The 13751-nt window shown below is 37.8% G+C and overlaps 2 protein-coding genes across 2 annotated transcripts; both read right to left on the reverse strand.

Moving 5' to 3' along the window:
• Nucleotides 1–1061: 1061 nt before the first annotated feature.
• Nucleotides 1062–2152, reverse strand: EV154DRAFT_557418 (uncharacterized protein; the record flags this gene model as incomplete). Its single annotated transcript, XM_051605427.1, has 3 exons — nt 1062–1761; nt 1819–1890; nt 1953–2152. The coding sequence occupies 3 exons, from the start codon at nt 2150–2152 to the stop codon at nt 1479–1481; spliced, it is 555 nt and encodes a 184-aa protein (XP_051449887.1). The 3' UTR covers nt 1062–1478.
• Nucleotides 2153–6796: 4644 nt separating this feature from the next.
• Nucleotides 6797–10001, reverse strand: EV154DRAFT_534717 (uncharacterized protein). The gene is made up of 7 exons (XM_051604043.1): nt 9409–10001; nt 9359–9367; nt 9114–9338; nt 7196–8940; nt 7019–7174; nt 6977–6994; nt 6797–6952 (listed from the first exon to the last, which is right to left on the reverse strand). The coding sequence occupies exons 1-7, from the start codon at nt 9905–9907 to the stop codon at nt 6878–6880; spliced, it is 2727 nt and encodes a 908-aa protein (XP_051449888.1). The 5' UTR covers nt 9908–10001; the 3' UTR covers nt 6797–6877.
• Between the last annotated feature and the right edge of the window lie 3750 nt (nt 10002–13751).

The following is a 13751-nucleotide window of genomic DNA, read 5'->3' on the forward strand; positions in this document are numbered from 1 at the left end:
AGGATGTCGTATAGACAGCACATTCCAAGCTTATTATCGGGTTAAATTGGATACAAATCAACGTTCACAACTTTTGATATTTGGAATATCTTGGCCACTTTAAAATATTGGCGATGACGAAGAGGAATATTGCTCTCAGACAGCAAAGAGACCATATCCGATACCCAGAGTTGAAGATTTGGACCAGTAATTATCATGGGATGCTCAAACAATCTATCACAATTCCACTTTTCACCTTGACTTAGCTTGATTCGTTGGTTAGGTGTTCGATCAGGAAGATCTGACAGGAAACCAGACATACAGGGATTACCTACGAGAAGTCGCAAGTGTTCAGATACATTATTGAGAAACAAGTCAGGCTTTGATGCGACAACAACAGTAACAGCGGGTACAGAAGCAGTTGTATTTGTTGTTGCAGCAGGATCAGTGGAAGGAGCAGAGGTATTGGCAGGAGCAGAGGTAGAGGCAGGAGCAGAGGTAGAGGCAGGAGCAAGAGCAGAGGCGTCAGCGGCTGTAGCAGTACCAGATGTGCTAGTTGATGTGGCAGGTTCAGTAGGTTCGACAAGAAGTCCGCCGTTATCATCTTTCGCACAATGGGGAGCATGAGGAAAACAAGGTATACAACTTTTCTTGGATTTGTGAAATCTGGAAACGCTGTGGGGAGTGGGATAACCACGGAAATCATAAATAACATCAGAAGAATCCAAAGCTAGTTGAGCTCTGTACTCTTTGATTGCAATTTCAGCCATATATTTACCAAAATCAAGAACTGATTTGATTTGGACTTCTGAATACTTAAAGCTACCAGACTTGAAGAAAAGAAGGGCATGCATTATGTATTCATTTTTGAAAGGATATGCTGGATTATCGTTGACATCACCACTCAAATCAAGATATTCATCATTACCATCATCACCACCATCACCACCATCACCACCATCACCACCATCACCATTAGAGCCGTTGTTGACGTCTGAGAAATTCGAGAGTGATAATAGCGAATTAAGAAAAAATGTAAAATTTAACAAAGTGAAATTATCAAACTGCAAAAATAAACTAAAGCTTTATTAAACAAATAAAAGGGGGTCTTTATATACACATTATTTCAGACATTGATCACAGATGGGCTGATGACGGTTATGGGTAGATTTATCCAGATAATACTCGGATGTAATGATCCCATATAGAAAGACCATAATGAGATGTCAATAACAATAACAATAACATTCATTCTTAAACTGTGTATGTCTTGTAGCACAACATTCAGGGGAAAATGTAGTTCTTATTAAAGACAGCTGTGGCACCTCAACGTGGCTGATGTAACCTTCATATGTTTTCATATTCATGTTATTATTTAAATGTATGCCTTATACTTGTATGAAGGATGATATGAGATCAAGCCTGTACATAAAGTAAATGATCAGTATTTAATATAAAGTACCAATAAGAATTATATTTAGGATTATCAAATGGAAGATTTAAGAAGTGTAGATAGAGTCATATATTAAGTATATAGCCTCGATCACGACAACGTCGTTAACAGGAACGGGAGGTTCATTAGATTCGCTATCATCATCAGATTCCCCTCCGTTGTTAAAATCATTGTTGAAATGGTCAAAGGCATTACCACCATCGAATTCTTCTTCACCATCATCACGCCCATCATCATCACCGTCACCATCATAATCATCATATTGATTTTCGTCAAATTTATTTGCAGGTTCAGACAATGGTTCGGCAGTGCGTTCAGGTTGGATTGGTCTAATGTATATTGATGTAAGTAATTTGAATATATTTAACAGCCTTAAATAACTTTACCTTTCAATGGACTCCATATCAGAACTACGAGATTCGCTTAGCGGGATAGTAGGTTGTTCGTCAGAGGTATTCCTAAAAATAATAATGATAAGTACAAACTGACTATTTTTAAATTGATGAAGACGCTCACTTACTGTTGTTGGATGTCATTGGCAGGTAGTGATCCTTGATTGGACTGAATCGCCTCCAGAAGTTCTAAGTGGTGTCCTGATCTTTGATGCACTTTAAAAGAGTGTCGATTAATTGTACTGTATTTACATAACACACACGTTTGCTCCTGAGGCTGTAAAGCAGATTTTGCACGGAACTTATTTGTTCCAGGTGTTTTTTTCATAGTGCTTTAAAATTAAAGTAAGTTGTTTATAATAAAATAAAGAATTTTGATAAAGTGCACTCTGGGGATTGTCTTTGGTTTATATATCGTTCAGATCAAAAAATGTGTTTAATGCTTAGCTTATGCGGACATAAGCTGTCAATTTGATTGGTGCAATAATTTACAAACGTCATTGCGGAACGATATTTTGTCACGCAACCCAACTTTCTTAGGTCGCTTTTCTTTCTCTTACGTATTTGTTTTTAACCGTGGCGTGTCTTCACAAACGCGAGATTATTGCTTGTAATATTATGATGCTTATGAACAATGGTATGTCATAGAACATATGTCTGAACAATACTATCATAAGGTATTCTACTAATTCTTCTCTCACAGTCAATTTAATCAAAGTCAAACGCGAAAAAGGTAGCTATTTCAGGACTTATGCAATAATATAATCTTCTATCCCCTTTTACTTTCAGGATGTGTATCTATAAAGGTATACTTTATTCTGTACTGTGCTTCCCTGTAATAATATATCATTAACAAACGCCTTTTTATTTTTTTAGAGTCTCTTTTCTCTTTGAAATACCGTAATTAATATCTTGGTGATTATTTCACATCCTAAACTAATACATAACGCGTTTCATTTGTCATAAGATATATAGCGTAAAGCTTCGTACAAGGTACTATAATTTTAATGTTAATCATTATCCGTTTTACTAAACACATTATTCACTTTATAAATTAGCTCGTGATACTGCTTAAGCACGGATAAAATGTAAGTACAACATCTACCACAGACACTTGAATATCACATTAATACCTTTTTCCGTAGCTTCAGCTCAAACAGAATCAGTTTTGCGTGGGTTTTCTAGCTTGAATTCACTGTCTGCTATACGTGTCATACGTGGCCTGTCTGGGCTACGTGGTCTGCCCTGTCTGTCAAGGCTGAATAGCCTGCCTGGTCGGCCTGCGTAGCCCCGATGGGCAAACAGGCGCTTTCTGCCGGTTTCTGATTTTGTGGGCCAATTTTTTATATAAATAAATTTCGCTTTTTAAGGCAATTTTAAAAAAAAACTATTTTCGTGTTTTGTATTTGTATTTTATTGTTTTATTTGTACAGCAAGGAAACGTAAACAAAACCCCAAAACCAAAAAGGAAACACTTTTCATATCTATTTTTACTTTTTTTTTGGGAAAAAAATGGTCTTGAAATTTTAAAGCTTACACTTGGTTGTGTAAGGAAACAGTAATAAAAATTTTATTTTGTATTTTGGGCATTTTAGTAGTCCATTTTAGGACCGTTTATTTCTGGAGGCTTCACATTCCATGCCCACAAATTTGTCATTTTTAAGCGGTAGATTAATAATAGATTAATAATAAAAAATATGACAACATTATTTTTGACAGAATTCAATTTAGGAAAAAAATATTAATAAAAAAACATTTTTTAAAAAAAAAAACGGAGCTTGTCTGTATTAGTACATCTCCTATTTAAGATCTCAATATATTTTGTTTCATGTCAGCAGCCTAAATCATACAAATCTGAGAATTCTAGTCCGTTATCCGTCAAGATCCAATAGGTTTGAGTACTCTGGTCCGTTATCCCTCAAAATCCGTTGATTTCAGGGTACTCCGGTCCGTTATCCCTGCCAATCCGTTGACTTTAGGGTACTCCGGTCCGTTATCCCTCAAAATCCGTTGAATTCAGGGTAATCCGGTCCGCTATCCGTTGTTATGCGATACTTCAGGGAATTCTGGTAGTTATCAATACTGATCCGACACTTACGGGTTCACTGATTACGTTTAAATAACAACCTAAATAGATTATAAGTAATTGGAAACGGTTCAAAAATGGTTCAAGCATTCTAAGCTTGTATGGGAATTATCTTAGTTAATTTCACATATAAGATAAGTCGCAAATCATATCGGAACGTCCTTAAACGTGCGTTGTATTTCAAAAATATATATACAGTGACCTCTAAACTATCCTAACTGTTTGAGGTTATTGTATTTTGTAACGACATCACATACTCATATCATAGGGACACTTTGGGAACATTTTCTATTTTCTGTCTTTTGTTATTATTAAGTTATTGATCTGGTTAAAAGCGCTTCATAAAAAATGTATAAGCTATTATCACTCTTATAAGATGTTAAACTCTTCTTTTTTATAACCTTTACTGGAATATTTTTTATCCCAAACATGTCACACATTTTTTAGTCTATCACATTTTTATTTCGTCCAATGCTGCTCTAATCGTATCATTGCTTTGGAGACTGCTTTAAGTAATGGTGTAATTAACGGAGCTATAAACAGAATTAATCAAGACGACTTGTTCAAATTAGTGGGCCGGTGAGGAGTGGAGCGGGGCAAGAGCGGAACAGAATAATTATTAAGGTGAGGACCAAAGAAACAGGCATTATATCAATTAGTATTAACATATATAAAATGGATGAGAGTAGAAAAAGTTTAATTCAAAAAAAAAAGAAAAAACAGATAAGATCTTGAATACAGAAATAGAATTAAATAGACATGACTACAATACCCGAGGAGTGTGTGGTGACCTAGCAAGAATATAGCCATATTAGAGCTGACAAAGGTTTATCCATGCTGATAGCATTTGTGATATAAGCTTTACAATAAATGTCATAGTAAGAACTATAAGGATATTACAGCGCAAGTCCAATTTAGTACGTCTGAGAAATAATTAAAATATTGTTTAAAGCAAGGAGATTTAAAAAAACTTCAGATTTATTAGAACAAGACTAAAGTAGTACTATGTAATAATTGTATACATTTTTGGTTGATCTAGGACAACTTCAAGACAGCGCTTGAGACATGAACACAGCCGACAGTCTTTTATATAAATACTGGTACATTTCGTTTATTATTAAAAGACAATCTTATAAACAGTCTCAAACTACTCCGGTAGTCTTTTTATAATTTTACTTTACCTTAAAACATAACATTTAGTAAGGAGTACGATACAAATTTGCCGCTGTGTATTCCAAGTATATGTTCAAATATTTGAAAGGGTAATCATGAGTTCAAAAAGTTAGTGGTAACACGATAGAAACCCCAAAAGCCGTCAATCCTAAATTTCTAGACCATCGAAAGAAGTGAAATACACTTGAAATACGTATCCAGCAAAGGGAAAATTAATGGATGAGGTATTAAAGATAATTCCTCACTATTAAACCAAGAAAATAACAATATCAACAAATATTATTTTTCTGACACATTTTTAAACATCGTACATTCTACAGATTGCTAAACAACCGTTTCTTACGCCGCTAACAAAATTTATAGAAACAAAAAAAATTAATTTCGTCTGAAGCCGAAAGCTGTTAGAAAAAAGGCACTACAAGACAAGGATAAAAAAATATTTCTTAAAAGTGGAAAACAATTTATAAAGATGTGCAAATAGTTTTAATAGCTTAAGGGCCCTCGCAAGCACATCAAACTATTTTTTAAAGATCCCGATTAAGGACATTAATTTTTTTTTTTTTTTGTGAAAGGTTACAGTTTTTCCAAATAGAATCTTTTAAAATTTTAATAATATATATGGACGATTAATAACAAAATTGAATATTTTCAGTGCTAAAAATTCCGAATTCTCCAAACGAAGAATTAAAATCTGCAGGCCCCAAAAACCTTCTATCAGATTATTTAATGTCCAAATCCGATTACTGAAAACACGAATGTTGTTTTATTTTTCAATAATAGCCTTTTATTTTGATCGATTTACTTTTTTTTTACCATCTCTATTTTATTTTACAGATATGAGTTTCCAAAATTATTCAAGTGCTGACTTCATCAATGGCCAACGCCCAAACCCTCCTGTGGTAAGAGGCCGACCCAGAGTAAACCCTCCGTTTGTTGCACAGATTCCCACTGACGTACCTGTACCTACCCCTTCTTCTGTACCTGCACCATCTTCCGAACATGTTCCTTCTGCTGGTCCTGTTCCTTCTGCTGGTCCTGTTCCTGCTACCGAGCAAGCTCCTCCTCCTGCTGCTGATCCAGTTTCTGCTGCCGATTCCGTACCAGAGCCTAACACCAACCTTAACTGGGATTCACCAAGCACACATGTATTGATTGAAATTTTTCCTGCGTATCTTGTTGAAGCGGGTTTGACTAGCTCAAGTGAGGCAAAGGAGCTTTAATCCAAAAGACAGAAAAAGCCTTCAATGACAACGCAGCCGTCAATGGCCGAAGAGACATCTGTGCCATGACCACTAAATGGCATGCTCTTCATGCTAAGTATCGAAGCAGACGAGACGATGCTAATTCTACTGGTAGTGCACCTCTTCAACACTGGGAGTTTCATGATTTGATGGAGCAGGCAACAATACCAATGCCAACTACAAACCCGCCTGTTACATACAGCTCCCATTCCAGAGAAACTGTGGACAACCGTGGTGATTATGCCACTACACAACCAGTTGAAAACTTTAAATATTTCTTAAATTCTGCACCAAAAAGTAAATTCCCGTGTCAGAATTTTTTTTTAAAAAAATAAAACTTTGCGATTGGGCGAAAAAACAAAATACGTGATTGAAGGCCAGATGTTATGAAATAAACAACTGAATGAAGGTTTCGTGCACCTTGAAAACTACTTTAGCGTCTTTTATGGGGGTCAGGATAGCGATTCGTGCAGCTAAGCATTTTTATTGGATAACAAAATGGAAGAGACTTTTATTTTTTTGAAAAAATGACATGTAAAAAAAAACAAAATGATTAGTTTCTTTCATTTTCTAAAATTTTGAAATAACGATTAGTGTTATGGAGCCACCAGAAAGTACCGAACTTGCACTTGTTGATAAGAGAATATTTGACAGTGTCAATCTCAGTTTCCTGAGACATGTCAAGTAATTCCACCACAGTCAGTTTATACTTCAGCAAGTCCAAGATTTCTTCAGTTTTCTTGGTGAGGAGATTACCACCTTCGTCAGCTTGATAGACAGAAATGAGGCTACTGTCATCATGAATCACGAAGGCTGGCCTGGGAACAAGTTCATACACCTCAACAATAGCCTGATCGCCGCGAAGTTTTACCACCTTTCCAAGCAGACGACGCGCCCCAAGAGAATCCAAGTCAACATCGAGAATAGCCGTCATGTTTAAAGCAATCTTCTTTCCAGCAATATATTCAGTACTGCCGAATTCCCGATTAGCAGAATAGTACATGTCCTCACTGTACCTATCGAACCACGCTTTGACCAGACTACCACGAGTTTTCATACCGTTATCCCAAACAAGACCCATCGCAATACTTCTCAGCATTACCTCACGACCGTTAATAAGAGCCAAATCACGAGAAGGGTTTTGTTTGTTGGTCTTCATGACAATTGCCCTAATGTGTTTGTTGAATTGCTCGTTCTTTTCAGTTGCGAGAAGCACAGGAGAAGCAAATCGAAGACAATCCTCTACCAAATGGACTATCAAATGAGTCTTTAAACGATTACACAATGGACCACCAGTTTTGGCGTATGGAATCGTAGCACCATTAGATTGTTCACCAGAAAGACCATAGATCTCTTCAGAAGTAGTTTGACTGGGCACTGATGCAGTTGTCGTTGCTGTTGCTGGCTCTCCACGAGTACGTCGGTTACTGGGAACAACGGTACGATCAAGGTTATCCAGAGCAATAACAGTATCATCAACGGATTGACGCAATAAATCGAGATAGGCAGAAAAGTTGGTATGTATTTCACAGTTATAACACAATGAGCAAAGCTCACCAAGCTTATCAAAAGTACTAATAACGTTATCCATTCGGTGGAATTGATCATTACGAAGGTTGAGGAAATCAATGTGGTCACGAGCAACTCTGAGAACAATTGGGAGCATCTGAATCATAAGTTTGAAGTCTCTTCCAAGAAAGCTTTTGTATCCTTTGAGATGCGTCGACAAATTGGTAAAAGCCTTAGACCCATACTTTGCACACAAAATACTAATGCGATCAACCTGCTTCTTGTTGAAAAAGCAATCAGCAGCTTTGTTGAACGTGTATTTGATTAAACCGAGACATAGGCCATGCAGAATTTCTACCGGTGTATCCTTGCTAGGATCCCAAGAAGACAACGTCAAAAGCCTTTTGCCAGCAGTTTCCTTGAAGCCGAGGTCCATCAAGTTTTCGACCATGATATAATCACCCTGTCTGTTACGAACACGTATCGAGAAATCAGTACTATCCGAGTCATCGCTTGGAAATAAACTCATCCAGTGACCTTTTTCTCTTGGAACTGACATGTGTTCTTCGGCCGTGGTAATTCTATTAGGATCAAAAGCATCAGCATGTCGACACCAGAAGCATTTTCTACACGGATAAGTAGCTGTTGAAGCTTTCAAACAAGAAACCTCGGCATGACGAGGATTGTCAGCCTTGATAAACAAAAGAGGAGCAACAACAAAGACTTCTTCCTTGAGAATAGCATCAAACATCGGCAGACCAGTTTCCAGTTTCTTTAAATCGGGGACAAGGGAAGGCAACTGTTCCATAGCAGTATGGCGATTTGATCCACATATAAAAAATTGATTCAAATAATGATTGGCAACACTAAGAGGAACAGCGGCAGGATTCATCGACCACGAATCGAAACAATTCCATTTTGATGTGGAATTACCACTGGTATCATCAGAGAAAAGGTTGTACGGAATTACTCTAACGACCTGGTAGTTTGGCGAATTGGGATTTATGCTTCTTATACGTGATCTAATGGGCAGTGGACGCTTGTACTTATTACCAGTATCAATCATGTCATGATGAGCGCGAATCAATCGAGTATTAGCAACAACATCTCTAGAACAAAGATAATCGTCACCATTTATTTGTTGTAAGCTGGTAAATGCATCGAAGGATTCATGTTCGGCACGAAAGACATTATTGATGTCAAGGTCGGTTATGGGACAGTGGAGAAGGATGTCGTATAAACAGCACATTTCAAGATTATTATCGGGTTTAATTGGATACAATCAACGTTCACAACTTTTGATATTTGGAATATCTTGGCCACTTTAAAATAATGGCGATCACGAAGAGGAATATTGCTCTCAGACAGCAAAGAGACCTTATCCGATACCCAGAGTTGAAGATTTGGACCAGTAATTATCATGGGATGCTCAAACAATCTATCACAATTCCACTTTTCACCTTGACTTAGCTTGATTCGTTGGTTAGGTGTTCGATCAGGAAGATCTGACAGGAACCAGACATACAGGGATTACCTACGAGAAGTCGCAAGTGTTCAGATACATCATTGAGAAACAAGTCAGGCTTTGATGCGACAACAACAGGAACAGCGGGTGCAGAAGCAGTTTTATTGTTGTTGCAGCAGGATCAGTGGCAGGAGCAGAGGTATTGGCAGGAGCAGAGGTATTGGCAGGAGCAGAGGTAGAGGCAGGAGCAGAGGTAGAGGCAGGAGCAGGAGCAGAGGCGTCAGCTGCTGTAGCAGTACCAGATGCGCTAGTTGATGTGGCAGGTTCAGTAGGTTCGACAAGAAGTCCGCCGTTATCATCTTTCGCACAATGGGGAGCATGAGGAAAACAAGGTATACAACTTTTCTTGGATTTGTGAAATCTGGAAACGCTGTGGGGAGTGGGATAGCCACGGAAATCATAAATAACATCAGAAGGATCCAAAGCTAGTTGAGCTCTGTACTCTTTGATTGCAATTTCAGCCATATATTTACCAAAATCAAGAACTGATTTGATTTGGACTTCTGAATACTTAAAGCTACCAGACTTGAAGAAAAGAAGGGCATGCATTATGTATTCATTTTTGAAAGGATATGCTGGATTGTCGTTGACATCACCACTCAAATCAAGATATTCATCATTACCATCATCACCACCATCACCATTAGAGCCGTTGTTGACGTCGTTAACAGGAACGGGAGGTTCATTAGATTCGCTATCATCATCAGATTCCCCTCCGTTGTTAAAATCATTGTTGAAATGGTCAAAGGCATTACCACCATCGAATTCTTCTTCACCATCATCACGCCCATCATCATCACCGTCACCATCATAATCATCATATTGATTTTCATCAAATTCATTTGCAGGTTCAGACAATGGTTCGGCAGTGCGTCAGGTTGGATTGGTCTAATGTATATTGATGTAAGTAATTTGAATATATTTAACAGCCTTAAATAACTTTACCTTTCAATGGACTCCATATCAGAACTACGAGATTCGCTTAGCGGGATAGTAGGTTGTTCGTCAGAGGTATTCCTAAAATAATAATGATAAGTACAAACTGAATATTTTTAAATTGAAGAAGACGCTCACTTACTGTTGTTCGATGTCATTGGCAGGTAGTGATCCTTGATTGGACTGAATCGCCTCCAGAAGTTCTAAGTGGTGTCCTGATCTTTGATGCACTTTAAAAGAGTGTCGATTAATTGTACTGTATTTACATAACACACACGTTTGCTCCTGAGGCGGTAAAGCAGGTTTTGCACGGAACTTATTTGTTCCAGGTGTTTTTTTCATAGTTTTTTAAAATTAAGTAAGTTGTTTATAATAAATAAAGAATTTTGATAAAGTGCACTCTGGGGATTGTCTTTGGTTATATATCGTTCAGATCAAAAAATGTGTTTAATGCTTAGCTTATGCGGACATAAGCTGTCAATTTGATTGGTGCAATAATTTACAAACGTCATTGCGGAACGATATTTTGTCACGCAACCCAACTTTCTTAGGTCGCTTTTCTTTCTCTTACGTATTTTTTTTCAACCGTGGCGTGTCTTCACAAACGCGTGATTATTGCTTGTAATATTATGATGCTTATGAACAATGGTATGTCATAGAACATCTGTCTTAACAATACTATCATAAGGCATTCTACTATTATTTTCTCACAGTCAATTTAATCAAGTCAAACGCGAAAAAGGTAGCTATTTCATGACTTATGCGATAATATAATCTTCTATCCCCTTTTACTTTCAAGATGTGTATCTATAAAGGTATACTTTATTCTGTACTGTGCTTCCCTGTAATAATATATCACTAACAAACGCCTTTTTATTTTTAGAGGCTCTTTACTCTTTGAAATACCGTAAGTAATATCTTGGTGATTATTTTACATCCTAAACTAATACATAACGCGTTTCATTTGTCAATAGATATATCGCGTAAAGCTTCATACAAGGTACTATAATTTTAACATTAATCATTATCCATTTTACTAAACACATTATTCACTTTATAAATTAGCTCGTGATACTGCTTAAGCACGGATAAAATGTAAGTACAATATCTACCACAGACACTTGAATATCACATTAATACCTTTTTCCGTAGCTTCAGCTCAAACAGAATCAGTTTTGCGTGGGTTTTCTAGCTTGAATTCACTGTCTGCTATACGTGTCATACGTGGCCTGTCTGGGCTACGTGGTCTGCCCTGTCTGTCAAGGCTGAATAGCCTGCCTGGTCGGCCTGCGTAGCCCCGAGGGGGCAAACAGGCGCTTTTTGCCGGTTTCTGATTTTGTGGGCCAATTTTTTATATAAATAAATTTCGCTTTTTAAGGCAATTTTAAAGAAAAAACTATTTTCGTATTTTGTATTTGTATTTTATTGTTTGTTTGTACAGCAAGGAAACGTAAACAAACCACAAAACCAAAAAGGAAACAATTTTCATATCTATTTTTACTTTTTTTTTTGGGAAAAAAATGGTCTTGAAATTTTAAAGTTTACACCTGGTTGTGTAGAAGTCGTGGTCATTCAGAAGTCGATAATGATAATGAAGAGGATGAGGATGAGGATGTCGTTCCTCAGGTAAATGCAAGACGTCCACGTAATGTAAGTGTGTCAATGTGGTTTATGCCAAACCATATGGACCAAATGGAAGCTCAACGCCGGGCTGAGAGAGCAGCTGATCGTGCTGGTATAATTAAAGAAAGGAATACCGATCGTGCACGTATTGCTGCTGAACGAGAGGCAGATATGTTCGTATGGTTGAAGAAGATGCATACCGACGAAATCAACTGGATCATAACAACGCTTACAGACGACAAAATACTGAGTTGGTAAGAGAGGCTACTTTGTCCATGTCCCGAATGGTAGATTTCTTTGCTGCTTCAATTGCTCAAAACACAATGCCACTCGTGCTCCCACACCTACCACTACCACCAGCAACAACAATCCCCCTTCTCCAATCCTTCTACAGATAAAATAATTTAAATAAAATTGGATAAACAAAAAGTTTATATTATTATTTCTATTTCTAAGTCTAGTTCTTCTTCTACTTCTACTTCTAGTTGCTCTTCAACCCCTCTAGCCGCCCCACGTCTAGTTCTACGTCTCATCAATCCCTCAAAAATGGTAATCCTTCTGCTACTACCGCCTACATCAGGTGAGTCTTCATCTTCGAACAGCTGCATTATGATCTTGAAGGTGAACAAGGTCGGTAAACCCGGTATCACCAAGGTCGATACACATATTGTGTAAAATACAACATCCGGTAATCATCTCGTTGATCTTCAATGGTCCAACATGTAAATGTACTTGCCAGTAAATCTCCAACGAGCCACCAACACCAAAGGCTCTTTCGATCGCCATTCTTGTAGATGAATGTAAACGATTGAATGTACGCTTGCGACTGTCTAACACGCATTGACTCTCAGGAAATGGTGTGATCAAGTTGGGTCTCAAAGGATAGGCAGAGTCACCAATCATAAACGTGTTGTCAGGAAAGTGAATGTCTGGGTGGCGAAGAATTTCACTCTACATCACTTGATCGAAAAGCGGCAGCATCATGCGTTCTTCCTGAAGTAAATATGTTGTGTTAGCTTTTATATTGTTTCATCGTAGATCATTATACTACAATACTGAGTCACCCACTTTGATATACCTGAATCGTAATGCAGAACCACATACGGCAGTAAGCTTCACGGAATAGTTGTTCATTCTATCCCTGAACATAGCACCCACGGTTGGAGGGGAAGGTTGGTGAATGATAAAGTTCTTACCATCCACAGCACTAATCACATCATTCAATCAATCCCCAGTGCTACTCCCAAAACCGACAGCAATGGCATTGGCTCTGATAGGGTCTGATGGGCATGTCAATAAATGACCAAGTTGATCCTTAATTGCTTTGAGTGTTCTTGTGGTGAAGTTGGTATAATAAACCTGATGAAACACCCAAATGCATATACGCTTGACGATATCCGATATGGCAATTAGCCAACCGAAATAAAGCCGTTGCGACTTGGTTATAAATCGGAGTAGTATTGGGAGCGACAAGATTGAATCTTCGTGTGCCGAAAGCTCGTTCACCAAATGCTCAAAAGCACGCTTACCCATACCGTAGTTGGCGCGATAACTACTGACTGGTTTTCGTCATTGTCATTGAGGAATGGGTGTTCCAATCTCCAAAAGTGGTATCGACGCGATTCACGTCTACCATCGGCACTAATTACTGTTCTTGTTCTTTCTACACGTTCGCCCATCATGAAAATGGGGAGATTGTTAATAGAAACTCCATATTGATTGCGGTAATTGCTGGCAATAAGATTATTGGAGACGTTCTGCATGGTAAAGTTCTCCAGTGGAATGAAGGTCTTCATGTTTTCCACGAGGCGTTGTCCAGTAGAATTAAGAATTT

This window comes from Mucor mucedo, assembly GCF_025094135.1.
Source record: "Mucor mucedo strain NRRL 3635 chromosome Unknown EV154scaffold_362, whole genome shotgun sequence".
NCBI classification, from domain to species: Eukaryota; Fungi; Mucoromycota; class Mucoromycetes; order Mucorales; family Mucoraceae; genus Mucor; species Mucor mucedo.

Excerpts from the sequence above, each read along its gene's own strand:
- EV154DRAFT_534717 (XM_051604043.1), bottom strand. The coding sequence starts at position 9,907 with ATGCATGCCCTTCTTTTCTTCAAGTCTGGTAGCTTTAAGTATTCAGAA. Across the intron at positions 8,941-9,113 it reads AAAAGTTGTGAACGTTGATT|ATGTTGTTGCTAATACTCGA; the intron begins GTATCCAATTAA and ends TTTGTTCTAGAG.